At 39.0% G+C, this 17,384-nt stretch overlaps 1 protein-coding gene across 3 annotated transcripts in view; it reads right to left on the bottom strand.

Moving 5' to 3' along the window:
• Positions 1-8,623, bottom strand: part of MICU2 (mitochondrial calcium uptake 2) — a 126,908-nt gene extending 118,285 nt beyond the window's left edge. For 2 of the 3 annotated variants that reach the window (XM_077868405.1, XM_077868406.1), the window contains exon 1: positions 8,381-8,623. In XM_077868405.1, the coding sequence (XP_077724531.1) occupies positions 8,381-8,590 (210 nt within the window). In that variant the 5' untranslated portion in view covers positions 8,591-8,623. The remainder of the gene's footprint in view (positions 1-8,380) is intronic. The other variant, XM_077868404.1, reaches the window with a different exon arrangement.
• Between the last annotated feature and the right edge of the window lie 8,761 nt (positions 8,624-17,384).

Below are 17,384 nucleotides of genomic sequence, written 5' to 3'. Positions count from 1 at the left end.
CTCCTTTAGAAGTCAACCACCTTTTACTAGATAATTCTTTATATTAAACCTCGTCATTCAAATTACTGTTTTAAATTTCTGTCTCCTGACTGGACTCTGACAGAGATCAATCCTACCTTTAATTTCATAATCTATAACTGTTCAAAACCAATCCAGGAACTAATATTGTTAAAATGTTGGGGTGCCTGGGTGGCTCAGTCACTTAAGCATCTGCATTCCCTCTCTGCCCCTCCTCTCCACTCCCATTCAAATAAATAAATAAATAAATAAATAAATAAATAAATAAATAAATAAAATCTTTAAAAAATTGTTAAAATGTCCATACTGCCCAAGTGATTTACAGATTTGATGCAGTCCCCATCAAAATCCCAATGGCATTCTTTACAGAAATGAAAAAAAAAAATCCTAAAATTCATATAGAACTACAAAGATCCTGAAAAGACAACCCAATCTGGAGCAAGAAGAACAAAACTGGAGGCATCACACTTCCTGATTTCAAAATACACTACAAAGCACAGTAATAAAAATAGCGTGGTATTCGCATAAAAACAGACATATGGAACAGAATAGAGCCCAGACGTAAGACCACACACAACAGGAAAAGGATAGTCTCTTCAACAAATAGTGTAAAGAAAATTGGATATCCGTACGTAGAAAGATGAAATTGGACCCTTATCTCATACCACATATGAAAATTAAAGAGGATGAAAGACTTAAATGACAGATCCAAAACATTAGACCTACTAGAGGAACACAATGGGGAAAAGCTTCTTGACAGTGATCTGGGTAATGATTTTTCTCAATGTGACCAAAAGCACAGGCAACATAAGCAAAAATTATCATGTGGGATTGCATCAAACTTAAAAAAAAAAAAAAAGCTTATGCACAGCAAAGGAAACCACATAGTGAAAAGCAACCTACAGAATGCGAGAAAATATTTACAAAGCATTATCTGATAAGGTGTTAATATCCAAAATAAATAAGGAACTCACACAACTAAGTGGCCAAAGAAATGAATATAAACTGGTACAGCCACTACGAAAAGCAGTACAGAGGTTTCTCAGAAAATTAAAAATAGAATTACCATATGATCCAGTAATACTACTTTCCAGTATACATTTGAAGGAAATGAAATCAGCACTTCCATATTCACTGCAGCATTGTCTACATTAGTTGTCCATTGATGGCTGAATGGAAAAGATGTGATATGCAAAATATTATTCAGTCTTGAATGGGAAATCATGCCACGTGCAACAATATGGATGAACACGGAGGACATTACGCTAAGTGAAATAAGCCAAATACAGAAAGACAAATGTGACATGATCTCACTTAGCTGTGAAATCTAAAATAGTGAAATAGAAGTAGTTGCTCGAAGTTGGTGGAAATGGGAAGATGTTGATCAAAGAGTAAAAGTTTCAATTATGCAAGATGAACATATCCTAGAGATCTACCATTAAGCATTGTGACTACATTTATAAATGTTGTTATGATACATCAGAAATTTGTTAACAGGGTAAATCTTAAGTGTTCTCATCACACACATATATACATTCAATGATAACTACATAAGGTGATGGATATGATAAATAATTTGATGCGGTGATCATCTCACAATGTATAAAAAATCAAGTTGTATACTTAAAAATTTTTACATGTATTTAAAAATTTTTAAAAAGATTTATTTATTTTTGAGAGAGTGCTCATGCACAGTAGAGGGAGGGGGAGAAGAAGAAAGAGTCGGAAACAGACTCCCTGATGAGCACAGAGCCCTATGCAGGGGCACTATCCCAGGACTCAGATCATGACCTGAGTCAAAATCCAGAGTTGGATGCTTAACTAAGGCACCCCTCAAGTTGTACACTGTAAATATGTATAATTTTTATGTTGATTATACCTCAATAAAGCTAGAAAACAAAACACCCTTCTAGGAGTGCTGCTAAAAATGTGGGAATGGGAGGAACTTATATTCTTCTTGCCTTCTCTTTTGGCTATTGCTTTCATCTAGTGCTTAAACCACACGAACTTTGTGTAACTCTGTTGAAGCATCTGTGAACATACTAGACTTTACTGAAGACTAGAAGGGCAATGGGGAGATCGAAAGGTTACAGAGAATCCAGTCTTTCCAATTTTGTCCTTCCTTCTCCCTTTCATTTCTATGCCCACATTTCCTTATGTGCTCCATATTCTTCTGCCTCTCCTTGCCCCTGAAGCCCAAGCCAGTTACATTCAGGCTCTTATGGGGCTTACTCTCCACCAGAAACTTAGTAGGTAAACCAAAACCAAAACTCTCCCTAAGAAAAATTTTAACCAATTATGAAGGTACAGATCTCATTATATTTACATCTTAATATTTCAGTGTAAGAAATATATGTATATATAATGTATACTATGCATTTAACTATAATATCAAAATATATCAGAATAATATAAAAATATAACATCACAAAAAACACAAAAAATATAACATCACTATTATCAAAATATAGTTTTTATTTATATGGTTAGTTTTCACCATATGTCAGGATTATTTCCAAATTCAAAAACAATTTAACTGGCTTGGGGTTCACAAGTTGAAGCATCTCAGTAACTAGAATGAAAGTGCAATTACCTTTATTTAAATTCTAAAATTAATTTTGATATTTTAATATGATAGCAGAGGACAAAAGCTTACTATATAAAGACAAATATAAAAGTGAATTAAAAATGAAATCTCATACACATGAATAGATGAAATGGACTCATCTTTAAACTTTTGAGAGAAAGGTATACCTATTATTGCTACAAATTCTATCGATTTATTCACCCATTCAATGTTTACCACACCTACTATGCACAAGACTTTTCTGGGCCCTTGGGATATAGCAGAAAAGAGCAAGGTTTCTTATTTACTTATATGTTCTACTGGGAATATGAGATGACAGATCTTTATGAGCTGAAGTGTGTAATTGAGTATATACAGAACATTTAGTAACTTAGCTGATTCTAACCATTTTTAGATACTGCTTGTCTAATATTTCTGTAAATGCCAATCAAATAAAAGTTAGACAAGGTCATTTTGTTATACAGTGCAGGTTATTCATTCACTCTTTAAATAAACATATTATGTCCCATTACGTGACTGTAAACATACAAAGGTGAATAAGATGAAGAGACCATTTTTGTAGGAAAAGACAAAATAAACAAATAGATAAAATAACTTTGGAGAGTAATAAATTCTACTCAGGAAAAAACCGATGAGGGGGCACCTGGGTGGTTCAGTGGTTGAGCATCTGCCTTTGGCTCAGGGTGTTATTCCAGGGTCCTGAGATTGAGTCCCACATTGGGCTCCCCATAGGGAGCCTGCTTCTCCCTCTGTCTGGGCTTGCCCATCTCTCTGTCTCTCTCATGAATGAACAAATGAAATCTCAAAAAAAAAAAAAAAAAGTAAAGAAAGAAAGAAAAAACTGATGAAATGTTAGTGGGGGAAATTTCAAAGATATATAAATATACACAAATACACATATCATGGAAATCGAATACCTATGAAACTATATGACATTTGAATTTATTTAGAATAAAAAACATTTATACAGTATTATAGACTAAGTTATTCAAAATTTTTTTTTAAAGATTTATTTATTCATTTGAAAGAGAGCATGTGTATGTGAGCATGCATGGAGGGGTGGGGGTGGCAGGGAAAGAATCTCAAGGAATTGCCCTGCTGAGTGTGAACCCAAAGAAGGGCTTGATCTCAAGATCCTGAGATCTGACCTTAGCTGAAATCAAGAGCTGGACACTCAATCAACAGAGTCACCAGGTGCCCCAATAATTTCACTTTTTAAATATAATTTTTAAACAAATTTTTCATTAAAAGCAAATGAAAAAAATCCTGTTATGCAGTCAGGGAAACATAGCATTCAACGTCACATAAATAACTTGGAAATTAAGGCCAAAAATACAAACATTTTGAGAATAAATGAAATATTGATAAAATTAAAAAGAAGGCAAATACTATTACTGTTTTGTCAACTGTGAACTATATTGCATTTTACTTTGGCTTTATGGCTTTTTCTTTACCTTCCCCCCAACCCCTCCAGTTTTAGGTCTTATTATTACAATGATATGGATGGTTCAGAAAAGCTTTATAGTTAGTCTGATCTGACATAGCATTGAGGATTTACTTAGTGATATGAAAATTTGTTTTCATCAGTTGTAGTTTATCAATATATTACCTCTAGCTTATAAAAACAAAATACAATAACAGCTTTTGTTACTGAAATACCTGCAGGAAGAAAATAATTTTGCCATTCTGACTCTAACCACTCCTAACCGCTTTCACCGCTGAAATAATTTTGTTTTTAAATATATCATTGTTTATTAACAATGCAGCTACCCTTTATAGAAAAATGGACTGGAATAATAGAACACTTTTATATTTCCCCTTCTAATCATTTATCTGATTTTACTATGTCTGAACCAATTAAAATAATATTTTAAAGGGAGTAATAGTAAAATCTTAGAACAGTTTTCAAATATTCTTAAATGTTTCAGAAGAAGCAATTTACAAAAAAGTAAATATTATGCTCAGGTGCTACAAAGCAAATTCTCTAAGGATCTGTAGGATGAAGTGTTTTCTTGCTCAGCTGAAGTCACTACATATTTTTAAAAACACTACAATTGCATTTTATGTAACATCTGCAACTCAGATTCTTTGCAAATTTATCTTCTAAATGTCTTTCAAATTATCCACTAACTTATCTCTCTCTGGAATTCCAACAGCTCCCTCACCCAGTTTTCAATTCATTGTCTTCACTAAAGTCTTGATACTCTTTCTAAAGGTCAAAGCCAAATTTGTGATAGAGAAATATATGTAACTTTATGCATGAAATAACATGATATAGTGGCAGATTGGATAAATACTCTGATTTCAAAGATGTGATACTTTGAGATACCTGTAACAATAACAGGAAAATATCTGAGATTTCTGTTGACAACAAAGTCAGCTGTTATAAGTACTACATCTTTTTGCCTAAATCTGTAACTGAAGAAAATGTTAAATTATAGGTTAATAAAAAAGAAAGTATTATTTTTCTATTTAAAGTCATAAACTCCCTGAATTCTATGTCTGCACCTTTTGGGGTACAGGAGGGTTAAGAACCCCCACAACATCTCCCTGTTATCTTCAAGATAAAAATTTCTGTCATAGAGCTTAAGGGCACCTCTTGATGATTCTTTGCTACCACTCATCCCATTTTGAGCCTTATCTTTTTACAGCTCACATTCTACACAGTCACTCTTCTGCAGAATTCTGCAACATAATCCCTTTGCGTATAATGTTCTTCCCATTCTTTTGCCCAGCAAACTTCCAGTCATTCTACAAGTGCCCATATATCTATCATTACTTCAAAAAACCAAAACTGTTAGGTGCTCTTTCATTGTGCTTCCATAGCACCCAGAACTTACCCCTATCACATTTACCAACCTGAATTAAAATTGCCCTCCCCTATTAAAACATAAGCATTTGAACTGTACTTCGAACTGCTAGTCCTTGCATACCGCTGCAGAACAGGCACTTCAATAATTACGGAGGGATGGAAAGAAAGAAGGAAACTCCAATTTATTTGTTGTTTCATGACCTTGATTTCTTCTACCCTTACTTTCTGATCAACCCTCACAAATGCAAGCTGTTGGTCACCATGGGAATCATGAAAGTATAGAATTCATTAATATAAATTCCCTATTTTTTTTTAAAGATTTTTAATTTGCTTATTCATGAGAGACACACAGAGAGAGAGAGAGAGAGAGAGGGAGAGGGAGAGGCAGAGACACAGGCAGAGGGAGAAGCAGGCTCCACGCAGGGAGCCTGACATGGGACTCGATCCCAGGTCTCCAGGATCAGGCCCTGGGCTGAAGGCAGCGCTAAACCACTGAGCCACCCGGGCTGCCCTAAATTCCCTATTTTTACTGGAAAACACCTCTGTGATGACCGAGAGTGAAGGTCATTATTACTATTGTTAAATATCCATGTCAGGAAGATTCTACCATCCTGCAATAACTATACTATCAAGATGGTATGTGTATGTATCCATCAGTAATTCTCAACTGTGCACACATGACTCCAAAGTGGTGGTTGTGGCAGAGGGATTAAGAGGCCCCCTTTTAGGGCAGTATTATCAGAATGACTGAGGGAGAGGGAGAGTTTTCAAACTACAAGCCCCTCAATTGAGCCACTGTTGCTGAGAGGAATGTGTGGTCATCTGCAAGTCTACCGTGGTGGTAAAAGGGATGAGAACCACTGTTTTGAATTGGTCCAAGAGCAGATCAAGCAAATGCTGTGTCAAAAGACTTCTTAAAAAATGGATAATAAAATGAGGCTGGGTGGTCAGTCTGTTCAGCTACTGACTCTTGATTTCAGCTCAGATCCTGATCTCAGAGTCATGAGATTAAGCCCCATCTTGGGCTCTTCATTGGACTGTGGAGCCTGCTTCAGATTCTCTCTCCTCCCTCTACCCAGCTCATGCATGCTCGCTTGCTTTCTCCTTCTGTCATAAAAAAACAAAATAAAACACAAAAAAAAACATAAAACCAGTGGATAATAAAATCGTTTCTGCATTACTTCAACTAGGCCGAAAGTACTACAAGTTGGAGGCGGGGAGAGAGCTGGGGAAAATTCAAAATATACTGGTATAAAATTGAAAACACAGGTGGGCTAGAAGTGGTACCCCCACCCCCCAAAAATACAATGAGACGACTAATTGAAATGAGAATCTACAAATTGCTGAGGGGATAAAAATTGAAGTCATGTTCTGAAAGGGAGTGAATTACTGTAACTTCTGAGTACTGATAAATTATAGTGTTACTACAAAGGGCTTTGAATGACAAAACTATTTATTTATTTATTTATTTATTTATTTATTTATTTATTTATTTATTTTTAAAGATTCTATTTATTCACGAGAGACACAGAGAGGCACAGAGACACAGGCAGAGGGAGAAGCAGGCCCCATGCAGGGAGCCTGATGTGGGACTCGATCCCAGGTCTCCAGAATCACACCCCGGGCTGAAGGCGGTGCTAAACTGCTGAGCCACCTGGGCTTCCCGAATGACAAAACTTTTAAATGTGGATTTTATCCTAGGCCCAATGAGGCAGTAATGGTTTCTAAAGAAGGGTAGATTCTGTGGTTAAAGAGTGATATACTTGGGATGATTAACCCAAGGGTCCTCACAAGATGAATTAAGAGGCTGAGAAAAGAGAGAAACCAAAGATGAATAATAAATTGAATCCCTAGCACCAGAAGAACTAACAAAAATGCTACAAAATACCACAAGACAGATCCTTCCATCTATGATCAGAAATGGCAAAAGGATGAGAAATTTATTGCATTATCTGTGTAGCATCTTAATTTAAGTAAAAATATCATTGACAAATGACATTATCAAATAATAAGTAAAAAATATCATTGACAAATGATATTTTTTACTTATATTAAAGTAAAATTTGATTTTAATTCACAAGGCCTCTTCCCGTCTCTTTCATCGTATCTGATTGTTCCTTGGGCTTTTCATTAGAAAGGAATAATGTAAACTTAACAAACAGAAAGAATACCTGCTGCTGGTTTTCAAAGCAATGCACACACTAAAACTTATTAAAAGTCTATAAAATATCTAAAAAGCAGTAATTTTTCAAATCTTCAAACACTTTACATGGCAATTTTATATTGAAGTGGGGAACTTTTTACCTTTAGTACCTGGAAGTTTTCAAAGAGATGTGTTTTGCTTAGTGCTTGTAGTCCACTGAAGCATTAAGGTTTATAATCACGTAATGATGTTCCTTTACAGTAGATCATACAATCTGTAAATTATCAGCCAGCTAATTTTTATGGTTGACACTTTCATGATTAAAAACAAGTCATCTCTTAGGGACAGCTTCACCGTGCTATACAAAGAACCAGCCAAAGCCTCAGTTACAAAGGTGGACTTTATGTCGGGTGGGGACCTGGACACACAGCCATCACGGATCTGAGCACCCCTTCCCCACAACAGAGAGGGACAGGGGTCGCCGTGCTGCGAGAACGCTGCAAGTCACGAGTGCCGAAGTGAGACAGGCTCCCACTCATCACCGCCAGTTCACGCAGGGGGCTTTGTGTGTTTGCCTTTCGCGGAATTCTCACCAAAGAGCCTGACTCTCCGGGCCCTGACCTCGAATGACCTCGGGGCGCGCGGGGGGCGGGGCGCGGAAGGAACGCTCGCTGCCTGTCGGGGGTCTCCCGCAGCACGGCCCCTACCTGGACTCGGGAAGAGGAGCCGGGGCTGCCCGCTCCAGACCCTCACCCTCCATCCCCGGAGGTCTGAGGGCGGAGGGGCTTGGCTGGGCTGGCGAAAAGGACAGATCCCGTACCTGTGCTAAGACGGTGAGGCTGCCTTGGGGTGCCGCGACGTTCTTGCGGCCATGGTACCATACCACTCCTGTGCTTGCTAGGGCTGCGCCGGCCACGGCCGCGGTCAGGGGGCCGAGGCCGGGCAGAGCTCGCCGTCCCGCCGCGACCCCACGCCGCAGTCTTCCGCTCCAGGCTGCCAGCCAAGCACCTCTTGCCGCAGCGGCCGCCATCTTTGCGGAAGCGCCCCATCTAGGAGCCCGGAGAAGTCGCGCGCAGCCGCGGATATCGCGAGACCCGGCCGGCCTCCGCCTGGCCCCTGGAGCTAGCGTCCTGGCCGGCAGCGGTGCGGGGAGAGCTGCGGGGGGAACCGGGACGTGGTCAGGACGCGACCCCGAGTGGCCTCCCCGGTCGCGAAAGAGAGTTCCAGTATTGTGTAGGCAGGCCCTACTCTTTTCGTTGGGAGAGTGTGTCACTCGCTAGGGGGAAGCCCGTGTTGAGGCCCCGCGGGTTCGAGGGAGGCGCGGGTGGGTGAGCCAGGCCCTCGGGACAGGGATGTGCTGGATCGTGTGGTCCGGCCCGGGTGGACGGGATCCTCCTAGTGAGGAGCTGGACCGTGTGGAAGCCGTCTGAGCGCTGGAATCCCAGCCCTGCACATTCCCCACAACTGCACTCGCTCCAAATTCCACAAGCCCACGCGTGTTAACGATTTCTTCATTGTTGTTCTGAAGTGTGCAGAAGCTGCAGATACTTTCCCGCAGGCGGTTTAAAATAAGATCAGTTAGCTCGCCCAGCTTCTAGTAAACAAAAAGCTTTTAAAAATGGTTTTTAAAAAATTGTGTGCGTGTTCTTACTCTAATGGCTAAGCAAACTTCATTGATTTTGAAGTGTGGTAAAATATACACACCGCAGTCTTCACCATTTTTATTTTATTTATTTATTTATTTATTTATTTATTTATTTATTTATTTATTTATTTTCTTCACCATTTTTAAGTGTACGGTTATTAGCTCAGTTGTGTTGGGGACATTGACGTTGAGCAACCATCTCTACCGTCCATCTCCAGAACTTCTTTTCCTCTTGCAAAACAGGCAAACTAAAAAAAAAAAAAAAAAAAGTGTCTTCCCCATCTGTCTTCTTCATCCTTCCCATTCTTATATTCTTGACTGATGTCTCATTTTTGCTAAATCCTATCCTATCCCAGCCTTCTAACTTTGATGCAGTATTTTCTAATGAGCTCCGGAACAAAGCCTCTCTATTTCAGGCAATCATTATTTGCCCAGTGTTGAATTTAAACTCTGTTCCAGTTAACTGTTACCTATTATCACATCTAGGACCGAGTCAGATGCAGAAGAACACTTACCCCACTACCCCAACAGTCACTGTTGTCTGTTGTCAGTGTTTCCCCTTGGAAAGGCTGAGAATAATACCTCAGTCCCAGGTGTTCCATTGGTCATGGGAAATGATTTGCAGGAGGCTCATGCCTCTAGCAGAGGCCTTTGTTTTGTAGCCTCTGGTCCTCCATTCTTCAGTCTTTACTTTTCAGAGTACATTTACTTAATAAACTTTGTTCAGCCTCTGAAATATCCTTAGTCATAGAAGCTTTACTTGGACATGTGGTAACTTACAGCTAAAAGATGCCAAGATCCTTAGCACATAATCAGTGCCATCTTGACGTTTGTAAAACAAACAAAACACCGAAAACTGAAAAGCAAGTGCCACACTAAATCTAATTTGACCACTTAATTCTCGGATTGTTTTGTCATGATCTGCCTCTAGTTCTTGCTCCCTTTTTCTGAGCCAACTTGTCTAAATCTGCAGTCAGAGCTTCTTCGCTACCCCCCCGCCCCCCAGCTGCTGAAACCACTTTGGATGTGCCTTTCCAGGCGAGAAGTAAGCAGATGAGACTCACTGTACACACTTGTGAGCCAAACCACAGGGTTGGAATCCTGTCTGTACTAGGATAATCCATGTGATTTGGGGCAAATTACTTAATCTCTCGGTCTCAGTTTTCTTAACTGTAAACAACTCTCATGGTTTGGGATTGGGGGATTACTGAGATACTCTGTAGAACTAGCAGAATGCCTGGCACATTGTAGGCTCACCACAGATGTTCATTTACCTTCTTCAAATTTTGGCTTACTCCCGCCCTCTCATCACAAATGAAATTGGCTGAGACCTGACCTCTGCTTACCTTGTAATATAGTCTTGATTTCCACAAACCATAGTTAAAATGGTAGTTAAATGTCTAATTCACACAGTCCCTCTATCCATTTAATGAAGCCCCACATCTATTGCTTAGTCATGGCTCCAAGCCCCAAATAAATGCATATTCCCATTAGAACATTCGGCATATTTAGAAATATTCTATTTATCCCACAGTTTGACATCGTTTTGGGAAGGGCTATATCTTCTTTTGGACTGGTACAATGCCCAACACATATTAGACATTCAATGAGTGAATATATGAATAAGTAAAAAAAATAGAGGGCACAAATGAAACTGGTGGATCTATTTCCATTCTTTGATATCAAACATACAGAAATATATATAGTTTAGTTTTTTCAAGACAAAAACCTTACTTTAAATTATTTTGCTGAAAATCTTTGAATGTACTTGGAAAACTGCTTTGGTTTTTTGGTTTTGGTTTTATTGTTGTTGCTTTTTTTGTTTTTGTTTTTGTTTTCTGCATTATGTGCCCAGGCCTGTAGAACTCTCATTAAGATTTAATCTATTCAAACTTTTCTTCTGCAGAGAAACAAATTCTTATAATAGAACCAATCTCTAGCCGACTAACCGTTCTAAGTATGAAATCTTCCCTGGCAGCTGCTGACATTTGTCTAAGTGCATTGACTATATTGGTCTTTTTAGGCTCCAGCTTTGTTCATTTCTTCATCATTAGCTGTAGAGAAAATATACATCCTCGACTGGGATGTATTTTCAACCATGTAGTTTATAAAGTAATCTCCGAGTAAAGAACTGCTTCTAACACTGAAAGATCTATGCTGTTTTAAATCATAATTGGAGGAAAAACAGAAGAGAAACAGTGATAGTTCTAAAATATCATTCTAAATTCACTTATTCTGTGCTTCTTTTCTGGAGGAGGGACATAAGTTATATGACAGAAGAACTATTCTCGGGGGACTTCACTTTTACTGGAGGCCAGGCCTGAATCCAAAACAATGCAAGATGGCATTTAACTGTTATACAGAGGAGGAGGAGTGTGGTTGGCTAGAATAGTCAAAGACAACTAGGGAAGGAAGGAGACTTGATCTGGAACTTGGAAAGTGAGAAAGATTTGGATAGATAGGAACCTCAAAGATTGTAGGAACAGTAGAATTGAGAGATGGGAGAAACCGTGTTATGGTGTGTGTTTACCTAGCACGGAGTGGAAGGACTGGTGTAGGTCTGGCCTTTAGTGGCTTGAGGGCCACAAGGGTATCATGCAGTGTTTCCACTAATATATGGAACAACTTTTAGCTCTTTTGACCCTCTATACAGGTTTGTCTTGGGGTATTTATGCCTTTTTTCTGATATCCTCATCCACCTTGTGTCTGATCTCCTCCTTTGTACGTCAGACACTCTCTACCCAGTGTTTACCTTCTTCCTGTTCTGGCCTTTCTCTAAATTATCCAGGGGCTTCTCTAAATTATTCTTCTTACCTACAACTAAAAGTTTGATTTTCTTGGTGTTGTTGGTCTTGAACAAAAGAGATCAACTAACTTTTCTTATTGAAGACATTTACTCTTGTACGTTCATGACATTAAGTCAAATCAATCTTTGATCTTAACATGTTTAGGGAAGATAAATAAAACTTGCTATCCTGATTCTGAAAGAGTCCTTGCTGTTGCATTACAGAATAATGTGAAGATTGATTATCTTAGATGGAGAAGAAAAAAATATGGAGGATCTCAAAAGATAAAGAGGCTGGACTCAATCCTTTAGCAATAGAGCAAGTGGCATACAGATGGACATTATAAAGAACCATTGCTTGGAATAGACAGAGGTTAAACTATATTTATGGTGGATAATTGTGTAGCGAAGGGTATGAATCACTCTCAGAGGCCCTAGATGAGTCAAAGAATTGCTAATTATGTCTTTTTTGTGCAGTTTGGGGCCATGGGTAAAAATATCTGGGTATCATGATTGATACCAGCTTGTGTAGAAATAGGTCAAGATTAAATCTTAGTGACAGTGAAAAAGCAGTGCCAAGGGTTGCATTTTCAATGTCTTTCAGATCCTCCTCTGCTTCTCATTCCCTTCCCATCATCCCAGCTTACACTCTCATTACTGCGTGCTTTGATGATTGCAATCGTCTCTTAACACGTACTGTTGCTTCCAGTCTTTTTCTCCTCTGAAGCATCTCATAGATCTATGTCAGATCAATCTTCCTAAAACATTTCTTTCACCATACTTCCATTAGCTGTGTGATTTAACCTTCCTAAACCTCTGTCTCCTTGTTGGAAAATGGGGGTTTGGTTTCAGTTTATTTTTCCAGTTCTAAAATTTTCATTCTATGCCATTCCAAAGTGGCTTTTTTTTTTTTTAATTCGGCAAACTGTATTGAGTGTGAAATATGTGCCAAGCTTAGTGCCATAAGTTAGAGATGCAAAGACAAAGAAATAATAGCTCTCTCTGCTGTGTTTTGTCATGAGAGGGGTCTCCACACATTGGAGTGTGGCCCCTATATTTAAAGCTTTTTAAAGCATGTTGCCCCTAATTATGTACATTTTTTTTATTTCTTAAACCTATACATTTACAACTAAATGACAAAAAGCACAGAGTAAAAATTTTAATGATGATAAAAATTAGCCAGTATTTATAAAATAAAGTTTTAATTTTGTTATTAAAGGTGCAATAAATGTTTTGCTCTCAAAAAATGTTAATAATATCTAGTGAGATCAATGTGCTTAAATTGGCTTTATTAAATTGGATAATTTTGGTTTAAGTTTTGTGAGAAGTACAAAGATCTGGCTTATGTTTGGTTAATTTAGACAGTTTTTAATGACTATAAAAACTCAAAAAGATATCTCATAAAAACATATTAATTCAAAGGAAGGGAGTGGGTGTGTTATTAACTGAAGTAATGAATCATGATATATGTGTCTTTTTATTTTGAGAAACTTAAAATACATATGAAATTGGAGAGAATAAAATGATGAGCCTCCATGTACATCTAATCTGTCTTGAACAGTTACCAACTCATGACCCATCTTGTTTCATCTGTAGTACTCCCATTTCACCCAACTAGATTATGTTGAAGTAATTCTCAAACTCACACAATTTTATTCTAAATATTTGAGTATGCATTTTTTAAAAAGATGATTTAAAAGAAAATCCACATACCTATTTCTTTGTTTTGTATTTTTTAGTAGTGTTTGTAATCCAATAGACACACAAACATTCACTGAGGAAAAAAGTCACAAAGATGACATAAAATGCTGGGAAGTCAGGGGAACACAAGGGCAATGGGAAGAAGCAGAGTGCTGTGCAAGCGTGTGTAACACTTCCAAGTCATGGGGAAAGTGACCTGTGCTATTATGAAGTGCACTTATGGAGGATGAGTGATGGTACAACTTTTGAAGTTGCAAATAAGATGTTCTCTGAGGACACATTTATGTAACAGATTGTATCTTCTTGGGAAAGTTGATTATTTTCAAGTCAGTTATAGTATCTCCAAAGTTCTGCATATCTCACCAAGAAAGAAAAATAACACTTTTCCTTCCTTTGCCCCCTTTCAACTGTAAATCATGTATTTCCAGCGAATCAAAGATAACCAGTGGAAGAGTTAGGAAACATGGCATGTCCAAATGAGCAAGAGGAAGAACTGGGCAAGAACTAAAGAATCTAATGAAATGCTCCTTGATCCAAGGTTTCAGCAGAAATTTTTAAGTCCATGATATGGATTCATGTGCATCCGGACATCCAGAATATGTTAGCCTACGTTAAACTGTGCAAAAGATGAAGGCATTAAGTTAGCACAAAAGCTTCACATTTTTGCTGTTTCTTAAAAAATAAAAAATAAAAAAAATAAAAAATTTCAATTTCATTATGTTTTTCTTTCTCCCAAGAGTAGTTCTGTTGGTTCTGTCTTTAGGCCACCAAACTATGTAAACATGTGGTAGCAGCACCACTAGCCCAAGATGATTTGTGCAGCAGAGGCCAGCAGAACTAGACGCTTGTCATCCGGCAGAAGAATCTGAGTTTCTTTCAGAAGCTTCTTCCTCCAACTGATTCGGTTGCCCTGAGTTTGCTTTGTGCTTCAGAGACTCAGAAAAAATAATTTGATATGGTCACTATTCAGTAGGTCTCTCAGAGACAATGATGATCATGAGGTGTCAAGAAATGTTAGTGCTCTGGCAACATTTGAGGATAGGGGGGGAATTGGGATAGGAGACCCTCCGATGACTCACAGGGTGGACAGATCTGCACCTGAAACACATGCAGAATGATGGCTGGGCTGTTGATCTGCTGCCTTCTTGGCTTGCAGGGAGGTGGTGCAGGTAGCCTTGAGGGATGAGGGATTCAGTCTGGCTTACTTCCTGGCCATGATCTCCATGACTTCTAGTTATGAGGCCATTAGCTGCAACCTTTGGTGGTTAGGGGTTGAAGATAGGACAGCTGAAGAGAAAAGCCTGCAAACCCAGAAGTAGTTGTCAGTAACAAAGACAAGCTGTGCAGAAGTTGGCTGGCTTTTGAAAGCCAGCAGTTCCTGCCACACAACAGGGGATGTATTCACAAGTGGAGCCAGTACAGCTGAATCTGTAAAGTGCAGAGCAACATCTTGTTTGGGAGTGTGCTTCAGTGTGGGGAGTAGGGTTTATAGACCATCCAGGTAGAGTGTTAGCGCTGTTTCTGGACTGCCTGCCATGAAGAGGGGACCACTGGAAGTCTGTCTTCAAGGAACAGCCACATGGCCCATCTGGCCTGTTCCACCTAAGCCCGGAACTTGGACATTAGGTTCTAGTGGCCAATTTGCAGGTACACTTTGGAGATCCCCTTGGCCTTTTCAGGAGCTTGAGATGTTTTGCAAGGATAGGCTGGCTGAGTGGGCTGAGAGAGCTACTCCCCTTCAGGAGGAGGGCCTGAGTAGAAGCCACATCTAGAACCAAGAGGGCAAGTGAACTGAAACACCAGGAAACCAGAGTGTGAGCACTGAGCCCAGGCATGGAAGGTTTGGAGGCCCCTGTACCTGTTGCTGATATGTGCAGTAACAGGGTAAGAGCTTCCTACCAGGGGCAAGTACTGCTGCTTTAGGAGTTTCTTCCAGGGCTGCAGCAGGGCTGCTGGCCATTGGCTGCTCTCTGCTGCTCACATGTAACTGTCCTGCGTGGATGAGCTGTCATCCCATGTGCTGGGCATGAGGTGTGGTGAGGACAGCAGGCAGTTAGTTGCATGACTGGCACTTCTGACTGCAAGTCTAAAATACTGCCCTGATATTTATATCAGTTCCAGCCACCAGTTAGGGGAAGATTTTGTTAGTTTGACCCCTGAAACCTCTGATTTCCTTGATATCACTCACTTGTTCATTCAAACTAATTGGGCTTGAAATTTGCCAAAAATGTTTACTTCAAAAATTTTGAAGGGATAAAGAGATGGGCAAAATGGGTGAGGGGGGTTGGGCAGTACAGGCTTCCAGTTATGGAATGAATAAGTCATGGGGATGAAAGGTACAGCACAGTGAATATGGTCAATGGTATTATAACAGTGCTCTATGGGGACTGATAGGAGCTAAACTTGTGATGAACACACTATAACATAGAGACTTTTTGAATTGCTGTGTTGTACATCTGAAACTGATATAACATGGTATGTCAACTATACTTCAATTAAAAAAAAAAAGATTTTCAAATGGGTTAGAAAATTTTGTGTTCAGGCTTTGTAAATGTGTAGATAAAAGAGTTTTTGTAAGTCACACTTGCATTATTTGAGGGCAACATATCACAGAGTGATGCAGTCATTTCCAAATATTGGTTTCCAAAATGTACTTTCCGAGAACAAGTTTCTTTCAAACAGCAATTACTTTCTTGGTTGGTCAATATTAGACATCACTTTTGCCCTTAAAAAATAGATTAATGTGGGTTTTTAAAAAATTTACTGTATTACTAACAGCCGCTTGTAGAAGTGGGCAACAAATCTGGAACACACCGTTTTTAAAAGAAAAGTGTACAACTCATCTTTCCAGTGACAGTTGCTTAAATTACTTTGCTGTCAGTTGACTAGCAAACTGTTGTGTGATCCAGAAAAAGCTTCATAATCACTTTCTATCTCATTTTAAGAGTGTAGCAAATATTCTATGACCTATTAAACATCTTCTTAAGAAATTAAGCCTTGATGGTTTCTCAGTTGCAGCACTATTGACGCTTTGGGCCAGATAATTCTTTGTTGGTGATGGCCTGTTCTGTGTACTGCAGCACGTTTAGCAGCATACCTGGCCCCCACCCACTAGATACCAATAGCACCCCTCCTAGTTGTGAAAGCAAGAATATCTCCATATATTGCTGAATTGTCTTCCAGGGGGCCAAATCTTCCCCAATTGAAAACCAGTGTTCTAAGATGTTAGCTGTAGGAAGGGAGTGAATTTTTCCTGTTTTGTGTAACCATTCTATTATTCCTAGTGCCTAGAGCAATGCTTACCACATAGGCATTCAATAACTACTTATTAAATGAATGAATATTATTGTAGTCATTTTTATTTTAACAGGAAAAACAAGGATTTTCTCAATGAGTTTTGGGGCTTCTGTCTTTGTGGGTTTTTTAAAATTAAATTTTTAAAACAGATTTTATATATTTATTTGAGAAAGTGAGCGAGAGAGAGAACAGAGAGAACACAAGCAGGGGGAGCAGTAGAGGCAGAGGGAGAAGTAGGCTCATCACTGAGCAGACAGCCCGATGCAGGGCTCCATCCCAGGACTCTGGGATCATGACCTGAGCTGAAGGCAGACGTTTAACTGACTGAGACACCCAAGCACCTCATGGGGGTTCTGTCTTTGTGATTAACAAATCTCAGAAGGACTTTGTGAACAT

This window comes from Canis aureus, chromosome 24 (assembly GCF_053574225.1).
Source record: "Canis aureus isolate CA01 chromosome 24, VMU_Caureus_v.1.0, whole genome shotgun sequence".
NCBI classification, from domain to species: domain Eukaryota; kingdom Metazoa; phylum Chordata; class Mammalia; order Carnivora; family Canidae; genus Canis; species Canis aureus.
Note: the sequence above shows the minus strand (reverse complement) of the source record. Positions and strands in the feature narration are given on the sequence as shown.